This window comes from Rhinoraja longicauda, chromosome 26 (assembly GCF_053455715.1).
Source record: "Rhinoraja longicauda isolate Sanriku21f chromosome 26, sRhiLon1.1, whole genome shotgun sequence".
NCBI classification, from domain to species: domain Eukaryota; kingdom Metazoa; phylum Chordata; class Chondrichthyes; order Rajiformes; family Arhynchobatidae; genus Rhinoraja; species Rhinoraja longicauda.
In genome coordinates, this window is record NC_135978.1 from 17825578 (window position 1) to 17850900 (window position 25323).

At 41.5% G+C, this 25323-nt stretch overlaps 1 protein-coding gene across 9 annotated transcripts in view; it reads right to left on the reverse strand.

Moving 5' to 3' along the window:
• The window catches only part of srrm3 (serine/arginine repetitive matrix 3), a 183664-nt gene that overhangs the window by 59441 nt on the left and 98900 nt on the right, over positions 1-25323 (reverse strand). For 8 of the 9 annotated variants that reach the window (XM_078422701.1, XM_078422702.1, XM_078422704.1 and 5 more), the window contains 2 exons: positions 7706-7789; positions 515-583 (listed from right to left, as the gene is read on the reverse strand). In XM_078422701.1, coding sequence (XP_078278827.1) covers positions 515-583; positions 7706-7789 — 153 coding nt within the window. Of the gene's footprint in view, positions 1-514; positions 584-7705; positions 7790-21385; positions 22039-25323 lie in introns of those variants that run through there. The other variant, XM_078422707.1, reaches the window with a different exon arrangement.

Here is a 25323-nt window from a genome sequence, read left to right on the forward strand (position 1 = left end):
CAAACTGACACTGGCGCTGACTACAAATCTCCTACTGGACCCTTCTTGACCTTCAATCCCTACTGGACTCGAGACTTGACCAGACATCTTACTGCGGCCTCATCCCCTGACAGAGAATCTAATTTGGAAGCTGAAATGCTACCTTGGGTACCAGTTGCAGACCACAACAAATTGATATTGGCATGCCACGCAACAGGGGGCCAAAATAAACTGAAACAACAGCCCATGGAACTCGATGGTATAAGAATTATCCAGATCCCTCACTTTTGCTCGTGTGCATGGCTTTTAAAAAAGATTGTCTGCAAACAGATTCAAAATTGCACTGTAATCTATTTCAAAATCTTTATGCTATGTAGGTTCCTTTAGCTATAATATTCAGATATTGTGCTGTGGCCAAGGATGTGATAAAGACGTTATGATTTTCTCCAGGGATTATGCAGCCGATCGAGTCTGCATTGGAGTACTATACCTAGAGGGGTCTGGTATGACTACAGAAGAACAGAAGAAACTCCACCTGTCTCTCTTGTGTCTCTTCCCACTCTTCTTTTTTCTCTCTTTCCGTGATGATGAAGAACTTTCGCAGCTATTGAAGAAACACAAAACATTTAAAATATAAGAATTGTCTCTTTCTGAAAATACTTGCATCTAGTACAAGAAGAACCAACCAGGAAACAATACAAGTCAGAAAAATAGCTTGCTGGCTTTGCAATTTTATTTACAGCAGAGGAAGACATATCAGCAATTCTCAGGCTAGATTTCTCTACCCCCGGTGTATTTTTTGTGGCTTTTTAATGTAAGCAAGTTTAATGTGCTGCATTGCACAAATTTGACCAGAGCCACGTTAAATTATAGTCATAGCTTCCCAATAAATGAATGAGTGGGAGGGTGGAAATAGAATTTGCAAAAGCGCAAAACAAAATTATTCAGGGTGTCAGGTAGTTCCTCTTCATGCAAATGCTAATGGAAATCTGGAATGCTGTCTTCAAAAAGCGCTGACGAAACAGGGAGTTCAAAACTGAGTTTGATAGCTTGTATATAGAAGTGTATTAATGGATTTGGAACTAGAGAAGTAGATGGAGTTACGATGTACATCAGTTTCGATATACCAAATGGAAGAAAAGACTCGCAGAATATAATCAGATAATCATGGAGATACTCAACAGGTTAGGGAGAGAACATTAAGGTTACAGATTGACTACTTGCATGATAATTGGAAAGGATGAGAAAGCAAGCGTGCTTTCAATTGTTTAGGTGTGTTGACGTTTGCATCTCAAGGGCAGGATAGTCGGTATTATGTCTTTTATTCTTCGGAGGAATAAACACACATGCTCTCATACATCGGTGTTGCTCTAACCGGAAGTGAAGACTTTTATTTTGTTTTCACATGCATTTTATATCTGGTACACAGGAAGTGACGTCAGTATAAGAGCACAGTTAAACAGTTTCAGTTTAACATCCAACAAGGTGGAAGTAAGAGTGGAGAGAACAAATGGACTGGAGGTCATAGCCTCAGAATTGAAGGGCGTTCCTTTAGGAAGGAGATGAGGAGGAATTTATTTAGTCAGAGGGTGGTGAATCTGTGGAATTCTTTGCCACAGAAGGCTGTGGAGGCCAAGTCAGTGGATATATTTAAGGAAGAGATAGATAGATTCTTGATTAGTACGGGTATCAGAGGTCATGGGGAGCAGGCAGAAGAATGGGCTTAGGAGGGAGAGATAGATCAGCCATGATTGAATGGTGGAGTAGACTTGATGGGTCAAATGATCAATTATGAAATGGAATGCCTGTGGAAATGGTTTCCTACCCCCACCAAATGTATAAATAACCAAGCTCTCCCCTCACTAGTTTCAGCTTGGGCTAAAATTACTTGTGTATGATGGCCTGATAGAATCACAATATAGATACAAACCGCACAGCAACAGGCCTTTGTAAAATCCAATCTATGAAGGCAGTGTTAGAGAAATGAAACTGGAAAAATAAAAGTATTAAAAGAGAGAAACACCTTTCCATCTCTTTAAAAAGGCAGAAATAGTTTACCGTTATAATTGTTTGCTGATGCTTCTGAAATACTCTTGCTCAATGCAGCCCTCCTCAGGATGTACCCTGGTTATTTTAATTAATTATTTTCCACCAAAAAATGGCACGAACATCTTAATTGTTGTTTACATTTGTAACCTCAATATCCAATCTTTCCCCTCTCTTCAGACGGCTGAGTTAAGTGAGGATGGAGTGGGCACTTTACCTGTCTCATAGGGAACAGTCTGCTTATAGAGTGTGAGGAATGGAGGTAGTAGAAACCTTTAATATGTTTCCTTTGAGGGTAACAATATTGCTAAGAAGTTCAAAAATGTCCACCCACACTTCAGGTGTTTTAAAAGATTCAAATTGATTTTTCATGCAAAGGGTTCTGGGTGTCTGTAATGAGCTGCCGGAGGAGGCAGTTGAGGTACTGTCAGCAATGTTCAAGAAACATTTAGGAAGGCACATGGACAGGACATGTTTAGAAGGATATAGGCCAAATGGGACTAGTGTAGATGGGACATGTTAGCCAGTGTGGCCTGTTTCCATGCTGTATGACTCTGATTCAGTGGCAGAATAAGCAACAGTACACAGCAAAGAGCATTTGATGACTTGCTTATTCAAGCATTTAGAAAAAGGGCAGCTCTCACTTTTGCAATAGATGACTTCTCCACTTTGACCTTCTCGGACTTACCTCCTTCCTGATCCAGCTTTCCTCTTTTTCCTTGCAATTATCAATGTGAGAAGGCAGTGGAACAGGTGAGCAAGAGTGATTGGTAAAGACAGAAAGCCAAGTTTCAGTCTGTAAACCACTCAAAGGCTATTAAAACAGAAAACCTGCTGTGTCATATTGTAATTTGTGGGACAAATATCCCCACAGATAAGCAGCAGGCAGCATCCATAAAGCTCATGGGAATATCAATTGCTTGGCATTTATGCAGAGGAGAGTGTTTCAGGACTGCACTGCAAACAATTTTTAAGAAGGCGTTGTCTGTAATAAATCTAGTGAGGACATTGGTTGTACTGAAACTTTGCAGTGAAAGCAGAACTGGATTGAATGCAAACAAAAGGCTGGACTGCTTGCCATGTTTTTACATTAGCACTGTGAAAAGAACTCCACATTAGCATTATTAGTGAGGTAAGCCATTTATGATTTCTTCCTTCATTGATATAATGGAAATAAAAGTAAGGGAATCATGTAACAGATCTTAAAAAGGTAAGAATTATCTGCATAATTTGAGACTAAAGTGATCTTCCAATACCATACTGAGCCAATGATACAAAGGCATTCGACAACCTTTGGTTTTAGTTTGGTTTGGAGATACAGCGTGGAAACAGGCCTTTTGGCCCATTGAGTCCACACCAACCAATGATCACCTGTATACTGGTTCTATCATAAAAACTAGGGACAATTTACAGAAGCCAATTAACTTACAAACTTGCACGTCTTTGGAATGTGGGAGGAAACCGGAGTACCCGGAAAAAGCCCATGTGGTCACAGGGAGAACATGCAAACTCCGTACAGACAGCAACCATAGTCAAGATTGAACTCGGGGCTCTGCCGCTGTAAGGCAGTAACTCCACCCCTGTGCCACTGTGCCAGCCTTTCCTTGTTTTGCAAAGTTATTGAGCAAATCAGTTAACATTGACAAATGAATTATTTAAAATTGGTTGGATTTATGTACATTTTACTGGTTTCTAGGGATGGCATTTCTCCTGCTGAACATTGCAAAACAGATGAAGTTTTCAAATGTCATCGCTTGAATCAGAAGCATCGTGAAACTCCCGATGATCTGATAATGTGCAGCATTATGCATGCGTCATCCCAGAGTTATGTCGGGGCAATAATACAAGAATGGGCAGCTGAGGTTTCTTAGATTCATGATTTGCAAGAAAGCAAATGAGATGATGGTGGAAAGGGTGATAATGAATATGTGGAGAACAAAAGAAGAATCCAGGAGAGGTGGATGTAGGGATTAGCGGAATCAGTATCTGAAATTGCACAGCTAGTCTGATGGGCTGTAATGTGCCTAGCTGGAAGATGCAGTGGCTGTAGCTCAAACTTGCTTTAAGCGTTTTACAGTGCTGGGGATAGGAAGTCAGAGCAGAATTTTGGTGGAGGAGTACAATGCCAGGTAACTAGAAACTTGGGGACGTGCTTGCTAACTGAACTGAACAGTGGTCTTCAAAGTGATTACCTAATCTGAGATTTTGTCTCCCAAAAGGGAGAAGATGGCACCATGAGTAACAAACGCAACATGCTAACTGAAAGAAACACAAGAACGTCATTGTTTGTTCTGCAAAATACACGAGGAAGGGGCCTGAAAATGGGAAGGAAGCTACTGAGTCTCCAGCAGTTACACAAGATGGTGTTCTGGTATGATGAAGCCTATTGGTGAGGTCAACGAATGATCAGGATACTCCAAAGAAAAAGCCCCCTTTGTAATGTTGATAGAGGAGGGCATGGGGGGGAAGGGGGTGAAAGGGATGATGTGCTTGCTGGCAATAAGGTCGATCCAGAAATGTCAGAGGTTATATGTGGAGATTGGTGTTTTACAAGGGAAAACCTATTTAAGTTGTAAGGATGGGAGAAAGGTGTAAGGGAATGGATCACAGTCCTTTCACCTTTGATGGAAGCGTCTGAGTTATACTGTATGGAAACAGGCCCTGCGTCCAACTCATGCTGACTAAGATGCCTACCTCAGCTAGTTCCATTTGCCTGCATTTGGCCCACATCCTGCTAAATCTTTCCTGTCTGTCTACCTGCCTAGATGTCTTTTAAACATTGTCATTGTACCTGCCTCTACACTTCCTCTTGCAGTTCATTTTGTATATCCATCATTCTCTGTGAGAAGCTTGTCCCTCAGGACCCCTTTACATCTCCTTCCTCTCACCATGCTCTCCAGTTTTAGATCAATATTCTGGGCAAAAGATTGTGACATTCACCTTATCTATGCCCCTGATGATTTTATATACCTCTAAGGTCACCCCTCCAAGTGATCCTGTCCTGGCAACATCTTTGTGAATCTTTTTTAGACCCTTTCTAACTCAATGACATCCTTCCTAGAGTTAGATAACTAGAATGGCACATTGTATAGCTGCAACATGACATCCTAATGCTGGCCATCAATGCCCTGACCAATGAAGGTAAGTGTGCCAAACACCTTAGTCGCTGCTCTGTGTCCCCGATCTCAAGGTACAATGTACTTGTAACCCTAGGTCTCTTTGTTCTACAGCATATTCCATGGTCCTGACATTAACTGTGCGAGCCCTGCCTTGGGTTAATCTCCCAAAATGTAACATGCTTCGCGCTTATCCACGTTAAATTTCATCTGCCATTCCTTGGGCCACATTCACAGTTGATCTTGATCCTGATGTAATTTATAAATGATAAATTTCCATCAAGTCTCCCATCAGGCTCTAACGTTCCAGTGAAAACAATGCATATTTGCCCAACTTCTCCATATAGATAATATTCTCTTATTCAGGCAGCATCCTGGTAAACTTCTTCTGCACCCTCGACCAAAGCCTGCACTTCCTTCTAATAAAGAGTCAACCAGAACTCTATGGTACTCCAAATGTAGCCGAACTAAACTTTTATACAACTGCGATGTGACTTCCTGACCTGATCCATTTTTCCAGACGTCTCTGTTTTTATTTAACAAAACTAAGTGCAAAGGCTGGGTTCCTTTAGCTCTTGCCTGCCTGACTGGATTTAAACCCTCACGTCCCTGATCACTAAGCAGACCAATATAATCTATTGGAGGGATGTTATTGGGTTTGAATGCACTCCTAGACCAAAGTATCTGTCAACCTCCCTCCTCAATAGCCTGCAAGGTCTGCAAAACCTCTGGATTGATGCTCCGAGTGATACACATATTTTTGACACATGTAGTTTTCCAGGATGGTGATTACGGAACCATACTAAAGCCTCTTGAAAGGTTGATTAATGTGCGTGCACAAAAGTGGCTTGTAATTCAATGAAATACAATTGGACCCTGTAGCTTTAGGGTAATCTGTTTAAAAATTAAAAGGAGTTGATAACATAGATATAATAAACCATTTCCTCTTTTGTAGAATCAAGAACTATTCTTAGATCATTTGGGATCAAAATCAAGATTTTTTTTTCTCCCTGGTTGTAGAAATCTAGAATATCTTTTATTAAAATGCTGTGAATACTTGGTCAATTGGAGCTATCAAGTCAGATAGATAAATTCTTGCTAAGTAAGCAATCAAGAAATATGGATCCAAGGTCATTGGACCCACGGTGCAGGTCATGCACGATCCATTATTCTTTTTGAAGTCTTTTATTTTCATAAATTGAATATCTGTAAATACTTTTTGCAGATCTCTACGTAGTTTCACACAATATATTTATCAATGTCCAGTCAAAGTAACCAAACACAAAAATCTGCATTATACGGGGTCGGAAATGGAACAAGTGATGTGGTCAAAACTTGTGTTGAAAGGATTAAGCCTGCACTTCAAGGGAGATTCCACACTTAGCAGTATTCTCTGATGGAAGGTGGCTTTTATTTCCATAAATAAAAAGTTTGATTCAAATTTTCTCCCCTTGTAAATCTTTTTTCAAGATTTACTTTATGGGATTTTTTTCATACATTTAAAGAACTATCAAATATAAGAAAATAAAAACTGCCGGAACTGCAGATGCTGTTTTATTTGTTTCAAAAGGAGACACGAAGTGCTGGAGCAATTCAGCAGGTTAAGCAGCATCTCTGGAGAACATGGATAGGTGATGTTTTGGGTCCAGACGCTTCTCCAGTCTCTGAATCTGCAGTAGGGTCCTGACCTGAAACGTCACTTATCCATGCTCTCCAAAGATGCTGCCCGACTCACTGAGTTACTCCAGCACTTTGTGTCCTTTCTTTATATAAGAAAATAGATGATTTTTTGCCTGATTTTATTGCCTGCCAACCATCTGCTGTTTACTTTTCACTTGTTCAAAGTCTGAAATGCAAAAGGAATTATAGAGACACAATTGATCTTTGAACATTTGAAGCTAATGTCAGCTGAATTGGAATCCACTGTTAGGTGTCACTTATAAGAATGGATTTTAAAGGGGAAACTTTAAAAAATGTCAATAATTTGGAAAACTGTGCACCCCTTGCAGTTTCATCTGGAAAACTAGGTGAGACGATGTTATCTTTTGGAACTTTACTAAAGCTTAATACAAACCTCCACCTGTCAAACATTGCATTCCATTTCAGCAAGATTTTTTTGGGAAAAAAACCCCAAAACTTCAACAAACATCAAGAAAAAAAAGACGGATGGTTTCCTCTTGATGAATGCTTTGTACATGGATCAATCGTTCCAATAAGGAAAAGCACTCAAAAGAAATGCTGTGATGCTTCAGTGGTTCTATTCTAGGCTCAGAACCTGAAATTACACCTCTAAGGAACATCATATTTTTGAAATACACAAAAATAAACAACTTTGTTTAATTTAAGAACGCAATCCACTTGTATTATAAGAAAATAACTGCAGATGCTGGTACAAATCGAAGGTATATATTCACAAAATGCTGGAGTAACTCAGCAGGTCAGGCAGCATCTCAGGAGAGAAGGAATCCACTTGTATGGTAGATATCGACAGTTCATTATAACTAATCGTGAAGTTTCCTTTCCTTTTCATGACACCCTATTGGACAACACAAAAAGACATTTACCGGACTTTGTAGTGCCCCGATTTCTTCTTCTTCTTCTTCTTCTTGGGTGGTGGTGAGGGAGAACTGCTTGATTTCCTTTTCATACTTCAGTGGCATTATTCGCATGTGAAAAATTATTCAGATATAAACAGAGATAAGTTACTTAATGTGGGATAAGAAATCTTTACATAGGATATACAATATATAATCAGACCATATTCGCCCTACAGATAAGATGCACCTTCTCTTTACCTATTGCGTACAGTTTTGGTCTCCTAATCTGAGGAAAGACATTCTTGCCATAGAGGGAGTACAGAGAAGGTTCACTAGATTGATTCCTGGGATGGCAGGACTTTCATATGAAGAAAGACTGGATAGACTCGGCTTGTACTCACTGGAATTTAGAAGATTGAGGGGGGATCTTATTGAAACTTACAAAATTCTTAAGGGGTTGGACAGGCTAGATGCAGGAAGGTTGTACCCGATGTTGGGGAAGTCCAGAACAAGGGGTCACAGTTTATGGTTAAGGGGGAAGTCTTTTAGGACCGAGATGAGAACGTTTTTTTTCACACAGAGAGTGGTGAGTCTGTGGAATTCTCTGCCACAGAAGGTAGTTGAGGCCAGTTCATTGGCTATATTTAAGAGGGAGTTAGATGTGTCCCTTGTGGCTAAAGGGATCAGGGGGTATGGAGAGGAGGCAGGTACAGGATACTGAGTTGGATGATCAGCCATGATCATATTGAATGGCAGTGCAGGCTCGAAGGGCCGAATGGCCTACTCCTACACCTATTTTCTATGTTTCTATGTTTTTATTCTATCATCACATTAATTCTTGACCATGGAAGACATGTCACAGATGTAAACTCTCAATTAATTCATCAAAACAATATAGCTTTGTCAAAGTGATGCACACAGCTGTCTAGATAGTGTTAGGTATTGTGTCAGAGCAAAAAACACATATATTGACATACACAAGACTGGTTCCCTCCTTTTTTCATGAGAAGGATCTAAATCCCAGACAACAAAAGGTTTGTTACTGAGCAGAGACCAACTGATTCTCCACAGCAGAGGAAGGCGAATCTGCTTCAGACACATCCTATCCCTAGGTCCCCTTTAAAATTATTCTCGTGTGTGCAAATTAACAGAGACAAGTGCCACGACATGTAAAGGATTCAAGCCTCATTTTTGTGCTGCATGAATATTATACTGACTTGTGCCTTCCCAAATATTGTGCTGTGAAAACTAGCACCACAGAAACCAAAAGGAAAAGAGATGGTTTCACTTAACCTTTTGAATTCGTTGTTGCCCAGCAAGAGATTTATGCTCCTGTTATTTATTCATAAAGGAAATAAAAATCTGCTCTATGTTCAGAGCTTTTAATGTTTACTGGTGACCTCACCTCCAGACCCAATCCTCATGAGGGACCGTGCTTGATGAAGTGAGCAAAATTTTTAAAGCTGATATCGGTAAAAGTATTACACATCAGTAAAACTATCAGTGACTATAAACGATACACAATGCAGAAACAATGGTCTGCAGGTGCTTTTCTTTGTTTCTGCATTGTGTAATCTATCCATACCAGGACATCCGAGATGTCCTCATTCTTTAGGGAATGGGGGTTCCCCTCTCCCATCATAGATGAGACCCTCACTCATGACTCCTCAGTACCCCGCAGCTCTGCCCTTGCTCCCCCTCCCCCTAGTCACCACAGAGATTGCACACACGAGTGGGGTACTGATTGTGGATGATCAGCCATGATCACATTGAATCAAGCGGTGCTGGCTTGAAGGGCCAAAATGGCCTACTCCTGCACCTATTGTCCAGGTATCTATGTATCTATGTAAAAAAAAAAAAGAAAGCATAGTTTTAGTAAATATGTCTATACGGGATGAGAATAGGGAATTAATAAGAAAATGGATGGGAAATAAGGACATTTGTTTTTGGTCTTTAGGGTGGCAAGTTTATGGGGATAAAGCAGGTAATTGAAGTTGAAACCAAGATCTTATTGGGCATCGAGTGCTGGAGTTGCTCAGTGGTTCAGACAGCATCCCAGGAGAGCATGGATAGGTGACGTTTTGAGTCAGGACCCTTCTTCAGACTGATCGTGGATCCAAGATCAGTCTGAGGAAGGGTCCCAACCTGAAACATCACCTATCCCTGTTCTCCTGAGATGCTGCCTGACCCACCGAGCTACTGCAGCACTCTGTCTTCTTTTGTAAACCAGCATTTGCAGTTCTTCGTTTCTTTATCATATCAGGCATAATGTTATTTAATGGCCGAGCAGGTTCAAAGGCCAACATGGCCCACTCTTCCTCCAATTTCTTAGTAAAATTAAGAGTACACGGAAGTATTGTCACTTAACCATGTCAATACAATTGGATGCATTGTTTGATTCATAAATTTGATGCCTGATTTTCAATACCAAAGAAGCATATTGAAAAATCTAACACTAACAGTTTGATCTGTTTACGATGAGACTCAGACTAACTTGAAACCTAAAGTATTGGCATTTGAGTAATCAAATATGTTGAAAATAAGGCAGAATATCAGAAATAGTACACAATGTTTGTATTCAAACTCCCACCTGTCTATTAGTGTACATGTTGCTTGGGAAATTAATAGCAAAATATACACATATTAAATAAGAAAATGCAACAAAGAAAGGAGCTATTGTGGGAAAAGGATTAAGGTTCATGGAAGGAATACATGAATTTAGTATGTAACAGGCAAGTCTGCAATAATTAAAAAAAGCAACGCTGAGCAGTGACTACATATTGAGCATTGCTGCCTTGTTTTTACTCCCAGGAAGCCTACTGTCAAGGTTTAATTAGCTATTGCATGTGATTAAATAAATTAGATCACTTTGGGACTATAAAATCTGCACACATTCCATTGGAAGAAGGCTCCAAAGTCCAAGTGTACAATTTCTCACACCTCACAACACTTAAAATGTTTCTCATACAATCGAAGCATAAAATAAAAATCCCATGATAATTGCAAGGCGGTGATGATTCACACTAAGTGAATGACTCACAATGTCCCTCTTCACCATGGAATTTATATTTATAGGCACTGAACCTCAGTGAGACAGCGAGAACGTCTATTAAGCTGTTCTATAAAATTGACTCTAGCTGCATGTTATAATTTTACCAGTGAGTGTCCTTTAAATTTCCAGTTCGTTTTTTATCTTGAGCTATAGCCAGGGCTTGAAAAGTTGTTTGATTTCCACTAACTAACAGAGAATACATGCATACACAGCACAAGATCACTTTTCATATCCATCCACTGCATTTGTCATTAATGCCATGTTCTGTAAAATAGACAAATTCTCTGTTTTTTCCATCCCACAGATGCAAATTCATCCATTATCAATGCCTAATCTGCTACTCTGTCCCTAACTATTAAAAAGAGCACAGTATTTCTGCACCACAGTGATGATTAAGCAGACATACATTTCGCGCTCAGTAGAAGGATTAGATTGCATAAAAGACAGCTATATTTTTTAAGAAGGGTTTTGAGGGATATTAGCCAAATGCAGGCAAATGGGACAAGTAAAGGCCAAAGCCATATACAGTATCTCTAGGACTCTATGTCAGTATTTGTTCATATTTTAAAGGAACTTTCACATTCACCCATTATCTAACTAAGTGGCAAAATGGACTCAATGTAGCTGGTGGACACCTGAAATGTTGCATAGTAAATGGCTACATTTATGGAGACATCAAGACCTCTGGAGATATAAACTTTCAAATTGCCAGCAACTTGTCTTTGGAGATAACAAACAAGGTCACGGGAAGCAGGCGGATGGGATCCTCATAACTATCTGATGGGGAAACTCATGACCTCGGCTTATAATCGGCATTCATCACTGGTCATTTTTAATTCTTTAATCCATCACGTAGAACACAGGACAGCAATAACTATTTCTCTGAGCATTTCGCTGGTATTGTGGGTGGGTCGTCATCATACCGTGATGAAGCTCGGAAAGCAATCTTTGGTGAGTCCAGTAAGAAAAATGTTTGGGCTTTCACCCGCAGCTTACACAATACTAGTGAATGAGTGCAGAAGATGGAAGGAGGCAGCTGTGGAATGTCCATATTGGAAGTCATTGGACATTCTGTGCTCATCAGGATGTTACTACTGCAGTAAGGGCAAAGTGCCATAGGTACACCAGCAAAGAATGTGTGATGTTCTATAAAGCATTCTAGCCACACAGTAATATGTTTCAATAGAAAGTAGAAGAGCATGGAGAGCATGATGAAGATCCTTGCATTGTCATTCTGGTGCATTGAAAGAGTAGCTACCTGCAAAGAACATCAAATGTTATAATCTTACAAGTGCTCATAGGTCTTCATTCAGGGCTTGCACATTATGCACACAGCTTTGTATGGATGTCATTCAAATGTCATATGCAAGGAGTGAAGATATCTTCTACTCTGCCTTTACAGGTAGCACAGCCAGAGGATTTTATGTGCATTGCAGTCTTTCGCAAAGTTAATGCATGCACAGACTACATTCATGCAGTATTACACCTAGCAGAGACCATTTTGCAACCTCTTAGTAAGAACATGTGGCAGAGGAGACAAAGATTGCAAAGAATTCTGCAGAAACTATAGCATTCCAGACAGAAATAAGCACCACTCCTTTTGCATTGCCTGCATCACGCATCTCTCTTTTCTTACTGTGTCTGTGTCTGTGCCTCTGGCTTCTGTATCCTGAACAACAACTTTGATGCTGGGCGATATGGTTGCTGACAACATTTCTTGTTGTTTATGAACAGGTAACCCTTCCAGGTCCTGATTTTTCTGGCTACATTTCCTCGTAAACCATTACTACCACCCACTTTATTTGCTCCCTTAGCCGATTCCGGGCTGAAGTCCTCCACCAACAGCATCAGCCCCATCTCAGGCACCAACCAAGTATGAATTTCATTGTTCTGGTTCGGGATATATGACAATCAAGCACTCCTGACCTTGGATTTGGTTTTGGCCAGAAGTGGCACATTTTCCACAATAAAGTGTCCACTGCACTTTCAATATCATCTTTTTGATGCACTAGGATGTCTAGGCTAAATTATTTTTATATTTTTGCCCTCTAACGTTAGATATCTAACGTAAGTGTAATTAAGGAGCACAGAAATCTCCCTCTCTCGCTCTCCCTCTCTCTCCATCTTTTCCCATCTCCCCTCTGCCACTGACGAACAGATAGATTTCACTTCACACCATTGGTCCCCACTCCCTCGACCTATTAATGGACAAAAATAACCTGGCATCCAACGGAATGCCATCTGGGAACTTGTCATAAATTCACAACCAAATATCTCATGACAGATTGAAGTCTTTTCATCTGTCAATGTGTGTTCAAATGTTCTGTTCCTCTAGTTCCTGCCAGGATTTAACAAGTAGCTCTCATTTAGTTCTGCCAAATTCAAATTAAAAATGCCTTTCCCAAATTTCCATGAATAGGTAATAGGATGCCAATTTTAAAATATCGCTGTATGCTCAATCCATATTTTTTTTAAAACACAGCTATAATCAAGATAATCAGTTTTTGAAGAAATGCATCCAATTAATCTATTTTTTAAATGATAATAATAGCATAAGTAATTCCTACAAATTGTTTATATTTTACAGTATATATTTAGTAGTATTTTGGATTCATCGAATAGCAGGTATTTTACATTAGAATATTCTATCCTGTGTCTTTAAAATGTAATCACAATTAAAACAGCCAACTTCAGCAAGCAAGAAGTTGTATGCCCTGATTGAGTGAAACAAAAAACACAATCAGGGTTCATTTAATGGTGCTGTTGCATTAAACTTTCACCTGTATTTGTGAGAAGATAACTCTATATTGACATCTTCAGCAAACATTGCTACATTGGATCTTACACTGATAAAAATGTCATCCTTGTGGTGTGGTGGGTATCTGGGCCATTTCCAAGCCGTTTTCAAACATCTACTGGTATTTTCATAGGTTAAGTTATAGGAGCAGAATTGGGCCATTCGGCCCATCAAGTCTACTCTGCCATTCAATCATGGCTGATCTATCTCTCCCTCTCAACCCCATTCTCCTGCCTTCTCCCCATAGCCCCTGACATCCATACTAATCAAGTATCTATCAATCTCCACCTTAAAAAATATCCTTTGACTTTGTCTCCACAGCCTTCTGTGGCAATGAATTCTACAAGTTCACCATCCTCTGACTAAAAAAAATCCTCATCATCTCCTTTCTAAAGGTACATCATTTTATTCTAAGGCTATAGCCTCTGGTCATAGACTCTCCCACTAGTGGAGACATCCTCTCCGCATCCACTCTATCCAGGCCTTTCACTATTCAGTAAAGTTTCAATGAGGTCTCCCCTTATCCTTCTAAACGCTAGCGAGTACAGGCCCAGTGCTGTCAAACGCTAATCGTATGTTAACCCAACCACCCCTGGTGTCATTCTTGTAATCCTCCTCTGGACCCTCTCCAACGCCATCACACCCTTACTCCGATATGGGGCCCAAAGCTGCTCACAATACTCCAAATGTGATCTGACCGGTGCCTTATAAAGCTTCTTTCAATAAAGGGCCTTTTTAAAGAGGTTCTCCTAAAAGGATGCACTGCAGCATTGAGCATTAGGTTGAATTTGACCTATTATGTAATTCTTAGTTTAGTTGTTAGTTTAGTTTATCGTCACATTGTACCAGCGAGAAGCTTTTTGTTGCATGCCATCCAGTGAGTGAAACGACTATACATGATTACATTCGAGCCGTCCACAGTGTACGGATAGAGGAAAAACGTTTATTGCAAGACAAAGTCCCGAAAAGTCCGATTAATGATAGTCCAAGGGTCTCCAATGAGATAGATAATGGCTCAGGACCTCTCTAGTTGGTGATAGGTTCACTTGCCTGATAACAGCTGGGAAGAAACTGTCCCTGAATCTGGATGTATGCATTTTCACGCATCTGTAGCTCTTTCCCAATGGCAGAGGGGAAAAGAGGGAGTGTCCGGGATGAGACTCATCATTAATTATGCTGGTGGTCTTGCCGAGGCAGTGTGGTGTAGATGGAGTCAATGGAAGGGAAGTTGGATTGTGTGATGGTCTGGGCTGCATCCACAATTCTCTGCAATTTCTTGCAGTCTTGGATGGAGCTGTTCCCAAACCATGCTGTGATGCATTCCGATAAAATGCTTTCTACAGCGTATCTGTTGGTGAGAGTTGTTCGGGGACATGCCGAACTTTTGAAGCCTTCTAAAGTACTGCTTTTCACTGTACCCTGGTACATGTGACAAAGAAAGAAAATGGCTTTCTTTGCCATTGCTTCACAATGGCTAGTCCAGGACAAATTGCTGGTGATATTTACTCCTAGGAACTTGAAGCTTTCAACCATCTCCACTTCGGCGGTGTCAATGTATACCAGGATGTGTGTACTGCTTCGCTTCTTGAAGACGATCACCATCTCCTTTGTCTTGCGGATATTGAGAGAAAGATTGTTGCCTTGACACAAGGTTATGAGGCTCTCGATCTCCTTCCAGTTACCCGTCTCGTCATTATTTGATATCCGGCCCTTTGCAGTGGTGTTGTCTACGAATTTGTAAATTGAGTTGGATTTGTACTTGGCTGCACAGTTGTGGGTGTATAAGGAGTAAAGAAGGGGGCTGAGAACACATTCATGTAGAGCACCAGTGTTCAGGATTATCACAGAGGATGATTTGTCCCCTATCCTCACTGATTGTGATCTGTTGGTCAGGAAGGGCCTTGATGTTAACTATCCTAGACTAGAATCATTCCATGCTGCCTTTTTGTAACAAGCTCCGGAATATAATTTAATGTTGCATTGCGACCTCCAAGGACGTTATGTTGGGACAGATTGGAAGGTAAAAACATTTGAAAATCTCAAACCGACACTCTTTAGTTTAATAGCTGCACGTCAGGCAGCATCCCTCTCCTAAGAGGCAGATTTTCATTTGAATGTCCCAACATTTTTATCATGGATTCATTATTTAAACTTTTGTAGGTTGTAATTCCGAATAAATATTACTGTCAGCTTAACGCCTAGGATGAAAAGGTTTACCACAACCTCTGGCATTTCAGATGACTAACTAAAGGTCAGAATGAGACCTGTTTGCAGATGGTTGTACAATGTTCAACCGTTCAAAAAATAAACTCTCACAATGCCTTAATCCACCATTCATACACATTTGACAATTGGCAAGCAAAATCTACATCACACAAATATCAGGTAATGACCATTTCCAACAAGAGAGAGCCTAATCAGCTCCTTTGCGCATTCAATGGCAATGGCATTACCAAATTCCCCAGCCATCCACATCCTGGGGTCACCTTTGATCAGACTCTCAGCTGGATTTACCAATTAAATACCGTGGCTACCAATGTCGGTCACAGTCTAGTAATCTTCTTTGAGAGTCATCGCAGGATATTCCCAAGCATTTAAAAGACAGCGGGTGTTGGAATAATCCTCCACTTGGCTAGATATTGCCACTTGCCCAACACACTGGAAGTTCAATGCCATTTGGAAAATTGCTCAGTTGGCACCCAATCCACCAACCAAAACCTTTATCCATTCACCATTATAAAATGCATTGCAGTTATAATTGCCTCGGCTCATCTCACAGTAACTCCCAAACACCTGACTACCTCCAAGAAGTACAAGAGTAGCAGGTGCATGGGAGCGCTGCCACCTACTGGCTCTCTTCCAAGTAACACATGATCCCGATTTGGAAATATTATCAACATGACTTAATTGTTATGTAATCTGTAACTTTGGATTTCCACAAACACTGCAAACAATATGGACTTTGCTATCAATTGCAGCATTTACTGGCCACTACTAATTGAATTGTGGAGGCAGTTAAGAGTAAACCTCATTGGTGAGAGTCTGGATTAACAGATGACCAGGTCTGGTTATTCTCAGTCGGGATGGCTAATTTCCTTCCCTTAAGACTTTGGTGAACGAGACATGTTCATGTAAATTAAAATTCGCAATAAATACTGCCCTTACCAGCAATCTTGAAATGCCATAATATTAATTTTAAAAATCAATAATATCACAACTGATCTTTATGTTAAGTGATCTTAACATAAATATGTTAAATTATTAATTTTTGCCATTAAGAATGTTTGCAAGTTTTCATTTCAACCTTTTGGGGGTGAAAGCTATTCCAAATTTTCATTACCCTGTCTATAAAGGAGTACTAGAGTAACTCAGTGGGACAGGCAGCATCTCTGGAGAGAAGGAAAGGGTGACATTTCGGATCGAGATCCTTCTTCAGTCTGAAGTCTGAAGAAGAGTATGAAGAAGGGTCTCGACCTTAAATATCACCATTCTTTCTCTCCAGAGATGCTGCCCTGTCCTGCTGAGTTACTCCAGCATTTTGTATCTATCTTCAGTGTATAGCATCTGCAGTTCCTTCCTACAAATATGAAGGAGCATTTCCTAATATTCCCTTGAAAATCCATGCTCAAAATTCTGAATTGCTAGTTCTGGATTCCCCACTCATGGAAACAATTCCGCAATATCTACTATCAAATATTGCAGTCATTTCAATCATCCTTTCAAAACTCTATGGCTCCAAGATTTAATCTCCTTGCATATCAGTTGTCGAGAAGAACATAGAAACACCACTCTTTATATAACAAAGAAGAAAAATCATAGTTCCACAGAGGCAAGATTGGGGATGAGATATGCTTCATGACCTGGCATTTACCTATCTGCACTCTCTCCACTGCCAAATGGCAGCTTCTTAACCACTGCAGTCAGGGTGGAAAGTACATCAATCTGTGCAGCACCTCCTCTGTGCCAAACTTCATCTTCATTCCAATTAACAACTACCATCTGCTGGGACTCATGAAATCAAAATGCAAAGTTTTGAAAGGCGAAGTATTTCAGAATGAAGATGATTGCATTTTGTACAAATGCAACAGTCAGAAGGTTATAAAGTTTAAAATGGGTCTGAAACTTGATCATGACTCCAGGATCTTATTCATCTGTCAGATAATTACACCCAGCAGCAATATACCCTCAGCAGTCAATGCAGAATGTTCATCAACTTATTATTAAATAGTGCTTTCACCTCACTAAGGCAAACTGGTGGTAATATCCACTTATTCATTAAATGGTTAGCTTGGGATCCATCATGAAGAAAATAATTGCCAGCCCCAGATAGGATCAAAAGTATCAGCTGTTTAATAATTGGTTTCATTATATTCCACTGAAAGCAAAATTAAGATGGATGTACAGCAGCAAGTTGGTATTATAATGCTTGAACGTCACCCATTCCTTCTCTCCAGAGATGCTGCCTATCCCGCTGAGTTACTCCAGCATTTTGTGTCTATCATCAATAGTTAATTCAGTTCCTCAAGTTCATGATAGGACAGGCAGGCCGATTGTTTCTCTTTGCTCGTGCTCCACTAAACTCATCTCCACATAACTCGATTCTATCTTGTCCTCCCTTGTCGAGTCCCTTTCGACCTACATCTGAGATGCTTTGCGTGCTCTTCAACAACATTCAATTCCTAGGCCCCCATTGCCTTATCTTTAACATGGACGTCCAGTCCCTTCACACCTTCACTCCCAACCAGAAAGGTCTCAGGAGCTCTCCCATCCTTCCTTGAACAGAGATGCTATCAGTTCCCCTCTAATATCACTCTCCTCTACCTGGTGGAACATCTTCACCCTCACCAACTGTTCTTTTGACTTCTCTTACTTTCTTCAAATGATAGGTGTAGCCATGAGGAAACACGTGGGGCCCAGCTACGGCTGCCTTTTTATTAGTTTCATTGAATTGACCTTGTTTCAAATGTACGCCGGCACCATCCCCCAATTCTTTCTCCGCTACATCGACGACTGCATCAGGGCTGCCTCCTGCACCCGTGCAGAACTCGTTGATTTCATCAACTTTACCTCTAACTTCAACCCTGCCCTCAAATTCACTTGGACTATCTCTGACAACCTCTCACCCCTTGCTTGATCTCTGTCTCCATCACAGGGGACTGACTTTCAACTGACATCTGTTACAAACCCATTGACTCCCACAGGTATCTTGATGCGCCTCCTCTCATCCTGACTCTTGCAAGGAATTCATCCTCTACTCTCAATGTCCCCATTTCCCACTGGCTGGCACCAACTGAGAGGAGAAGGATTAGAGGCCCAAGTTACCATTTTGTTTTAGTTTCCTTGAGAACCATGGACAATAGTAATGCATCGATGCTCCCATTTTGAAATGAATAACATTTGGTTTCATCAGGCAACCTTTCCCAACAACTACCTGAGGAGCTTCTCAGCCAATTACAGGTCCTTCAGAGTTTGCGGCAGGATTCTGTTCCCAAAATCTGTTCGTAACCCAAATTGTTTGCAAGTTGGAATGCATTCTTAAATGGGGATACAAGGAAGTGCAGGTGCTGATTCACACAGAGAACCATGCAGTTACAGGGAGAATGTACAAAACTCCATACAGACAGCACCCGTAGTCAGGATTGAACCTGTGCCTCTGGCGCTGTAAGGCGGCAACTCTACCGTTGCGCCACTGTTCCTCCAGTTTGAATGTGGCCGCACTCTAGGAATGGAGGGACCCAGGACAGAAAGGTCAGTCTGGAAATTGGAAAGGGAGTTAAAATGGTTAGCAAATTGGAGACCCCCAAGGTCCTGAATGCAAGTGTCCGGCGAAACTGTTGCCGACTCTACACTTGGTCTCACCAATGTACAGGAGACCATATCGGAAACACTGTATGCAATAGATCGCAGGGGGTATGGAGAGAAGGCAGGTACGGGATACTGAGTTGGATGATCAGCCATGATCATATTGAATGGCGGTGCAGGCTCGAAGGGCCAAATGGCCTACTCCTGCACCTATTTTCTATGTTTCTATGAGGTTAGACGAGGTGCTCATGAACCACTGTCTCACCTGGAAAGAGTGCTAGAGTCCCTGAGGTGTGGGAGGAGCTATAGGGACAATTGTTACATCTCGTATGGTGCAGGGGAATGTACCTGGTGAGAGGATGGTTTGGGTGGGAAAGGATGAGTGAAGGGAGCATTCTCTGCAGAAGGTGGAAAGGGGTGGGAATGGGAAGATGAAACTAGTGGTGGGATCACATTGAAGATGGCGGAAATGTCGGATGATGATGTGTTGGATGCGACGGCTGGTGGGATGAAAGATGGGGACCAAGGGAGCTCTATCCTTGTTCATCTGGATTGGGGAAGCGAGAACAAAACTGCAGGACACAGAGGAGATGTGGGGAAGGAATTCATCTATCAGCAGGGGGGGGGGGGGGGGGGGGGGGAACACGTTTACTAGAATATCCTAGAACGGAAACCCTCATTTAGGGAGCATTTGCGGCAGAGAAATTGAGAACAGGGGATGGTGTCTTTGCAGGGGATAAATTGTTGACTTGACTTGCTTAAGCCAATGCTACACATATAGTTCAATTAAGGGTTTTAAATCCCTTTCACCTCATTTTGTAACAGGGTATGTTTTGGGAGAGAAATAGATGATGTTGCTTTACAAGTGATTTGTTCTGCCCTTGATTAAAGGGTGTATTTAATGAGGTAAATATATGCATGCGTGGGCAGTTTAATTACTATTTTCACATATGTGGTTACTGAATGCCTCATAGACTTTCCACTTATAGTAACAGTCACGTCCGTGACTTGGATATTTGATTGGAACATCTGATTCCACAATGACATGAAAGCGATGACTGAGATTCATCAATGCGGTAATATATATATATATATTGATTCTAAAGAATACATTTCAAACCTAGGATCAATTCAGAGGCCCAATGTGCATGTGAAAATATGAAATTCATACCGACTACAAGAAATTACACCAGTCTTACAACATCCTATTGTGATATATAACATCCTATTGTGATTGATAGATACCACTTGACGTTCATTGAAAGACATTTTTTTTCTCAGTTTACTGTAGAAACAAAGAACTGCAGATGCTGGTTTACCCAAAAAGGCACAGAGTGCTGGAGTAACTCGTCGGGTAAGACAGCGTCTCTGGAGATTATAGATGGGGTGAATTCAGAAGAAGGATCCCGACCCGAAACGTCACCTATCCATGTTCTCCAGAGATGCTGCCTGACCCGCTGAGTTACTACAGCACTTCGTGTCGGTTTTCGCAGTGTATTTTTAAGATTGTATTTCCGCAACACAGGATCCTAAGACACACTTGTTGCAATGTGTACTGTACCACAGTGGGAAACTGGCCTGTTCTCAAGCTTCCTAATACCTGTCCCCGTCACACGGAGGTCAAGACCGGCTTCCTTGATAGACTTCCATAGTCTTCAATGGTAACATCCATCCCACCTGGTGAGAGGATGGTTTGGGTGGGAAAGGATGAGAGGAGGTAACCAGGTAACGTTTTACACAACCCTCAGCAAAGATAATTCAGCGATGCAAATCTCAATTTAATTCTGTTGATAATATTGAATAATGGGGACAGTGGTGTTTCTGGATACTGACCCGGGATAAGGATGCTCTGGGTAGCGCTGTAGCGAAATAGACAGCGGAGCACTGAAAACAAAAAGCATCCATTTTACATACAAGGAAAATGAGCATCAACCACAGCATTTTAATTCTCCACGGCTGGAAAGTCACCGACGTCAATTTTCGAAAATAGGGGAGCAGTCTCAGGTATGGCGATGGCTGTGCGGTTAAACAATGAAACATGCCGTGCGCCACTAACCTGGTATCATATGAGCTGGCGGGGTTTCTGGAACCAATGCTCTCCAGTGGCCTTGGAACGGCCACTGTTCGCAACGCTCCTCTCCACAACTGCTCAAAGAGCTGCTTCTCACCGTATTCTGCCCTTGTCATGTCCGAACACATTTTGCATCATTTAATGCCCTGCCGACACAGGAACCGTGAGCAGACAGGGGATTTTTTTTTGTTTAAAAAAAAAAAATGGATGCTCGAGGAGTGCCTTCCAGTTGAGCAGATCCTCCTCAGCTCTGTGCTCCCAAGGTCTGCTTGTAACGGTGCACCCTGCCTGACATGTCCTTGCTCGTGGAGCACGCAGTACATGCAGGCAGCGTTCGCAGCGCTGTCCACTTTACACCGCACACCTTTTCACAACACTGGGTTCAAGGCAACCATAAGGACCATCAGCCCTGATCCTCGGGGCTTGCCACTGAGGGGGTTTATTCTATTGCCTTGGCAGGGACATTTCCAGAATTTCCCTTTTCCTTCCCTTCCCCGATTAAATCACCCAAGCAAATGCTGCATCTTTCCCTCGAGGCCCCAATTATTTACAGAGCTTTAAAAATCCATCATAAAGTATAAAGACAATGAAAGAGTTTTGGAATTTTGTGCACTGTATCCTTTCAATACTCTTGAAGACAGCAGCGTTTCAATGTGAACTGCAAGGTAAAAACTGGCTCCTGAGAAAACCAGGATTCCGGATTCCCAGCGACGCAGGATTCAGTCAATAATGTTCAAGGAATCCGTCTACAATGACTACAATGTTATATTAACGGTATAATGTGCAGGTGGGAATTATTTGATCGGGCATCATACGCTTTAAAGCAATTAGCAGTTTTACACTAATGCATACAAAATACAAAGGATTTACATGCCAGTGCAAACATCTGTCTCAAGCTTCCAATGTAATCTGCTCCCAACATCGGGATATATTCAATTACAACCGCAAAATGCTGCAAATAAAAGTGTAAATATTTAGTTTTTCTGCAAAGTGAATTGACTTCAAATTATGTTCTTTATCCTGAGCTTCTACTTTCCCATAAACTATCCTTGCTTCCATGAGAAGTGAATCACATAGTGCGTTTTTTTACACTAAGCAAACCACTATAGATATAACACAGTACTGTAATAATTTTCAGATGAGATTCCACCATTTAGTTAGGATCCACATTACTGTTCCCATGTTTTCCCAGAGTCGGATGTGCATCACGGAACTCATGTTTGAAACCTTCACAACATAAATGAGAGCTCCCAGGTCTGGAAAACATCTGTTTACAGCAGTCACAACGCATGTCGAACCCATGGGCAGAATTGCGTTTAAAAACAGTCAAGCACTTTGTTCATGCCCACCTTCTTCCCATGATGTCAAATGGGTGGCCCTGTATTCTGAAACTATACCCACCATCTTTAGATTCCCCCGTGAGAGAGACATCCGCGTAGCTTCTAGTCCGTTAAACTCTCTCAGAATATTATATTTTGAGATGATACTCTCCAGTTCTAAATTCCAATGAGCAAATGTCCAACCACTTCAACCTTTCCTCATAAGTTAACATCTTCTCCCCACGAATCAACCTGCAGAATCTTCTCTGACTTGTGTCTGCTACAAAAAAATCCTTCCAATATTGCCTGCTATACTCCAGGTATAACCTCACTAGTGTATGGTTGCACTAAGATTCCCTGCATTCGTACTCCATCCTCTTTGCAATAAAGGATAATGTTCAATTTGCCTTCCTGTTCACTCACTGCACCTGCATTCTAACATGTGTGCCTCAGGCACATGCACACTCAGATCCCTTTATTCTGTAGCATCCACTATCAATAACTAGATCAACATTGACAAGGAACAATTGGACTAGCAACATAAAAAGCTGTGGTCATAGAAACATAGAAACATAGAAAATAGGTGCAGGAGGAGGCCATTTTGCCCTTTGAGCCAGCACCGCCTATCATTGTGATTAATGCTCATCATTCACAATCAGTAACCTGTGCCTGCCTTCTCCCCATATCCCTTGATTCCACTAGCCCATAGAGCTCTATCAAACTCTCCTTTAAATTCATCCAGTGAATTGGCCTCCATTGCCTTCAGTGGCAGAGAATTCCACAAATTCACAACTCTCTGGGTGAAAAAAATTCTTCTCACATCAGTTTTAAAGGGCAAATCAGAAGTTGGCGATTTTGTGGTGAGCAACAAGATCTCCAATACCTGATGTCTTTCTAACATCTACGAGGCACAAATCACAAAGGTGCTGAAATACTATAGACAATAGACAATAGACAATAGGTGCAGGAGTAGGCCATTCAGCCCTTCGAGCCAGCACCGCCATTCAATGCGATCATGGCTGATCACTCTCAATCAGTACCCCGTTCCTGCCTTCTCCCCATACCCACTCACTCCGCTATCCTTAAGAGCTCTATCCAGCTCTCTCTTGAGAGCATCCAACGAACTGGCCTCCACTGCCTTCTGAGGCAGAGAATTCCACACCTTCACCACTCTCTGACTGAAAAAGTTCTTCCTCATCTCCGTTCTAAATGGCCTACCCCTTATTCTTAAACTGTGGCCCCTTGTTCTGGACTCCCCCAACATTGGGAACATGTTTCCTGCCTCTAATGTGTCCAATCCCCTAATTATCTTATATGTTTCAATAAGATCCCCCCTCATCCTTCTAAATTCCAGTGTATACAAGCCTAATTGCTCCAGCCTTTCAACATACGACAGTCCCGCCATTCCGGGAATTAACCTAGTGAACCTACGCTGCACGCCCTCAATAGCAAGAATATCCTTCCTCAAATTTGGAGACCAAAACTGCACACAGTACTCCAGGTGCGGTCTCACCAGGGCCCGGTACAACTGTAGAAGGACCTCTTTGCTCCTATACTCAACTCCTCTTGTTATGAAGGCCAACATTCCATTGGCTTTCTTCACTGCCTGCTGTACCTGCATGCTTCCTTTCAGTGACTGATGCACTAGGACACACAGATCTCGTTGAACATCCCCTCTTCCTAACTTGACACCATTCAGATAATAATCTGCCTTTCTATTCTTACTTCCAAAGTGAATAACCTCACACTGCATCTGCCATGTATCCGCCCACTCACACAACCTGTCCAAGTCACCCTGCAGCCTTATTGCATCTTCCTCACAATTCACACTACCCCCCAGCTTAGTATCATCTGCAAATTTGCTAATGGTACTTTTAATCCCTTCATCTAAGTCATTAATGTATATCGTAAATAGCTGGGGTCCCAGCACCGAACCTTGCGGTACCCCACTGGTCACTGCCTGCCATTCCGAAAGGGACCCATTTACCCCCACTCTTTGCTTTCTGTCTGTCAACCAATTTTCTATCCATGTCAGTACCCTTCCCCCAATACCATGTGCTCTAATTTTGCCCACTAATCTCCTATGTGGGACCTTGTCGAAGGCTTTCTGAAAGTCGAGGTACACCACATCCACTGACTCTCCCCTGTCAATTTTCCTAGTTACATCCTCAAAAAATTCCAGTAGATTTGTCGAGCATGATTTCCCCTTCGTCAGCATTCCATGCTGACTCGGAATGATCCTGTTACTGCTATCCAAATGCTCAGCAATTTCGTCTTTTTTGACTCCAGCATCTTCCCCACCACTGATGTCAGACTAACTGGTCTATAATTACCCGTTTTCTCTCTCCCTCCTTTACACCATTCGGTGTAAAGAGCATCCAATCGTGACCCTATTTACCACCATGAGCAGTCATTATTTACAGCATTGGTACATCATAGCTTTGTATCATCAACGAATTGTACTGCAGTCCCTTGCCAAGGCTACTTTGACGGCATTTTCCCAGTCTGCAATCCCAAGCAACAAGAAGAGAAAAAACAGGTACTAAGGAACATCACTACCTGTGAGTTTCTCTCTAAATTGCACAGCAACCGGTTTTGGAAATA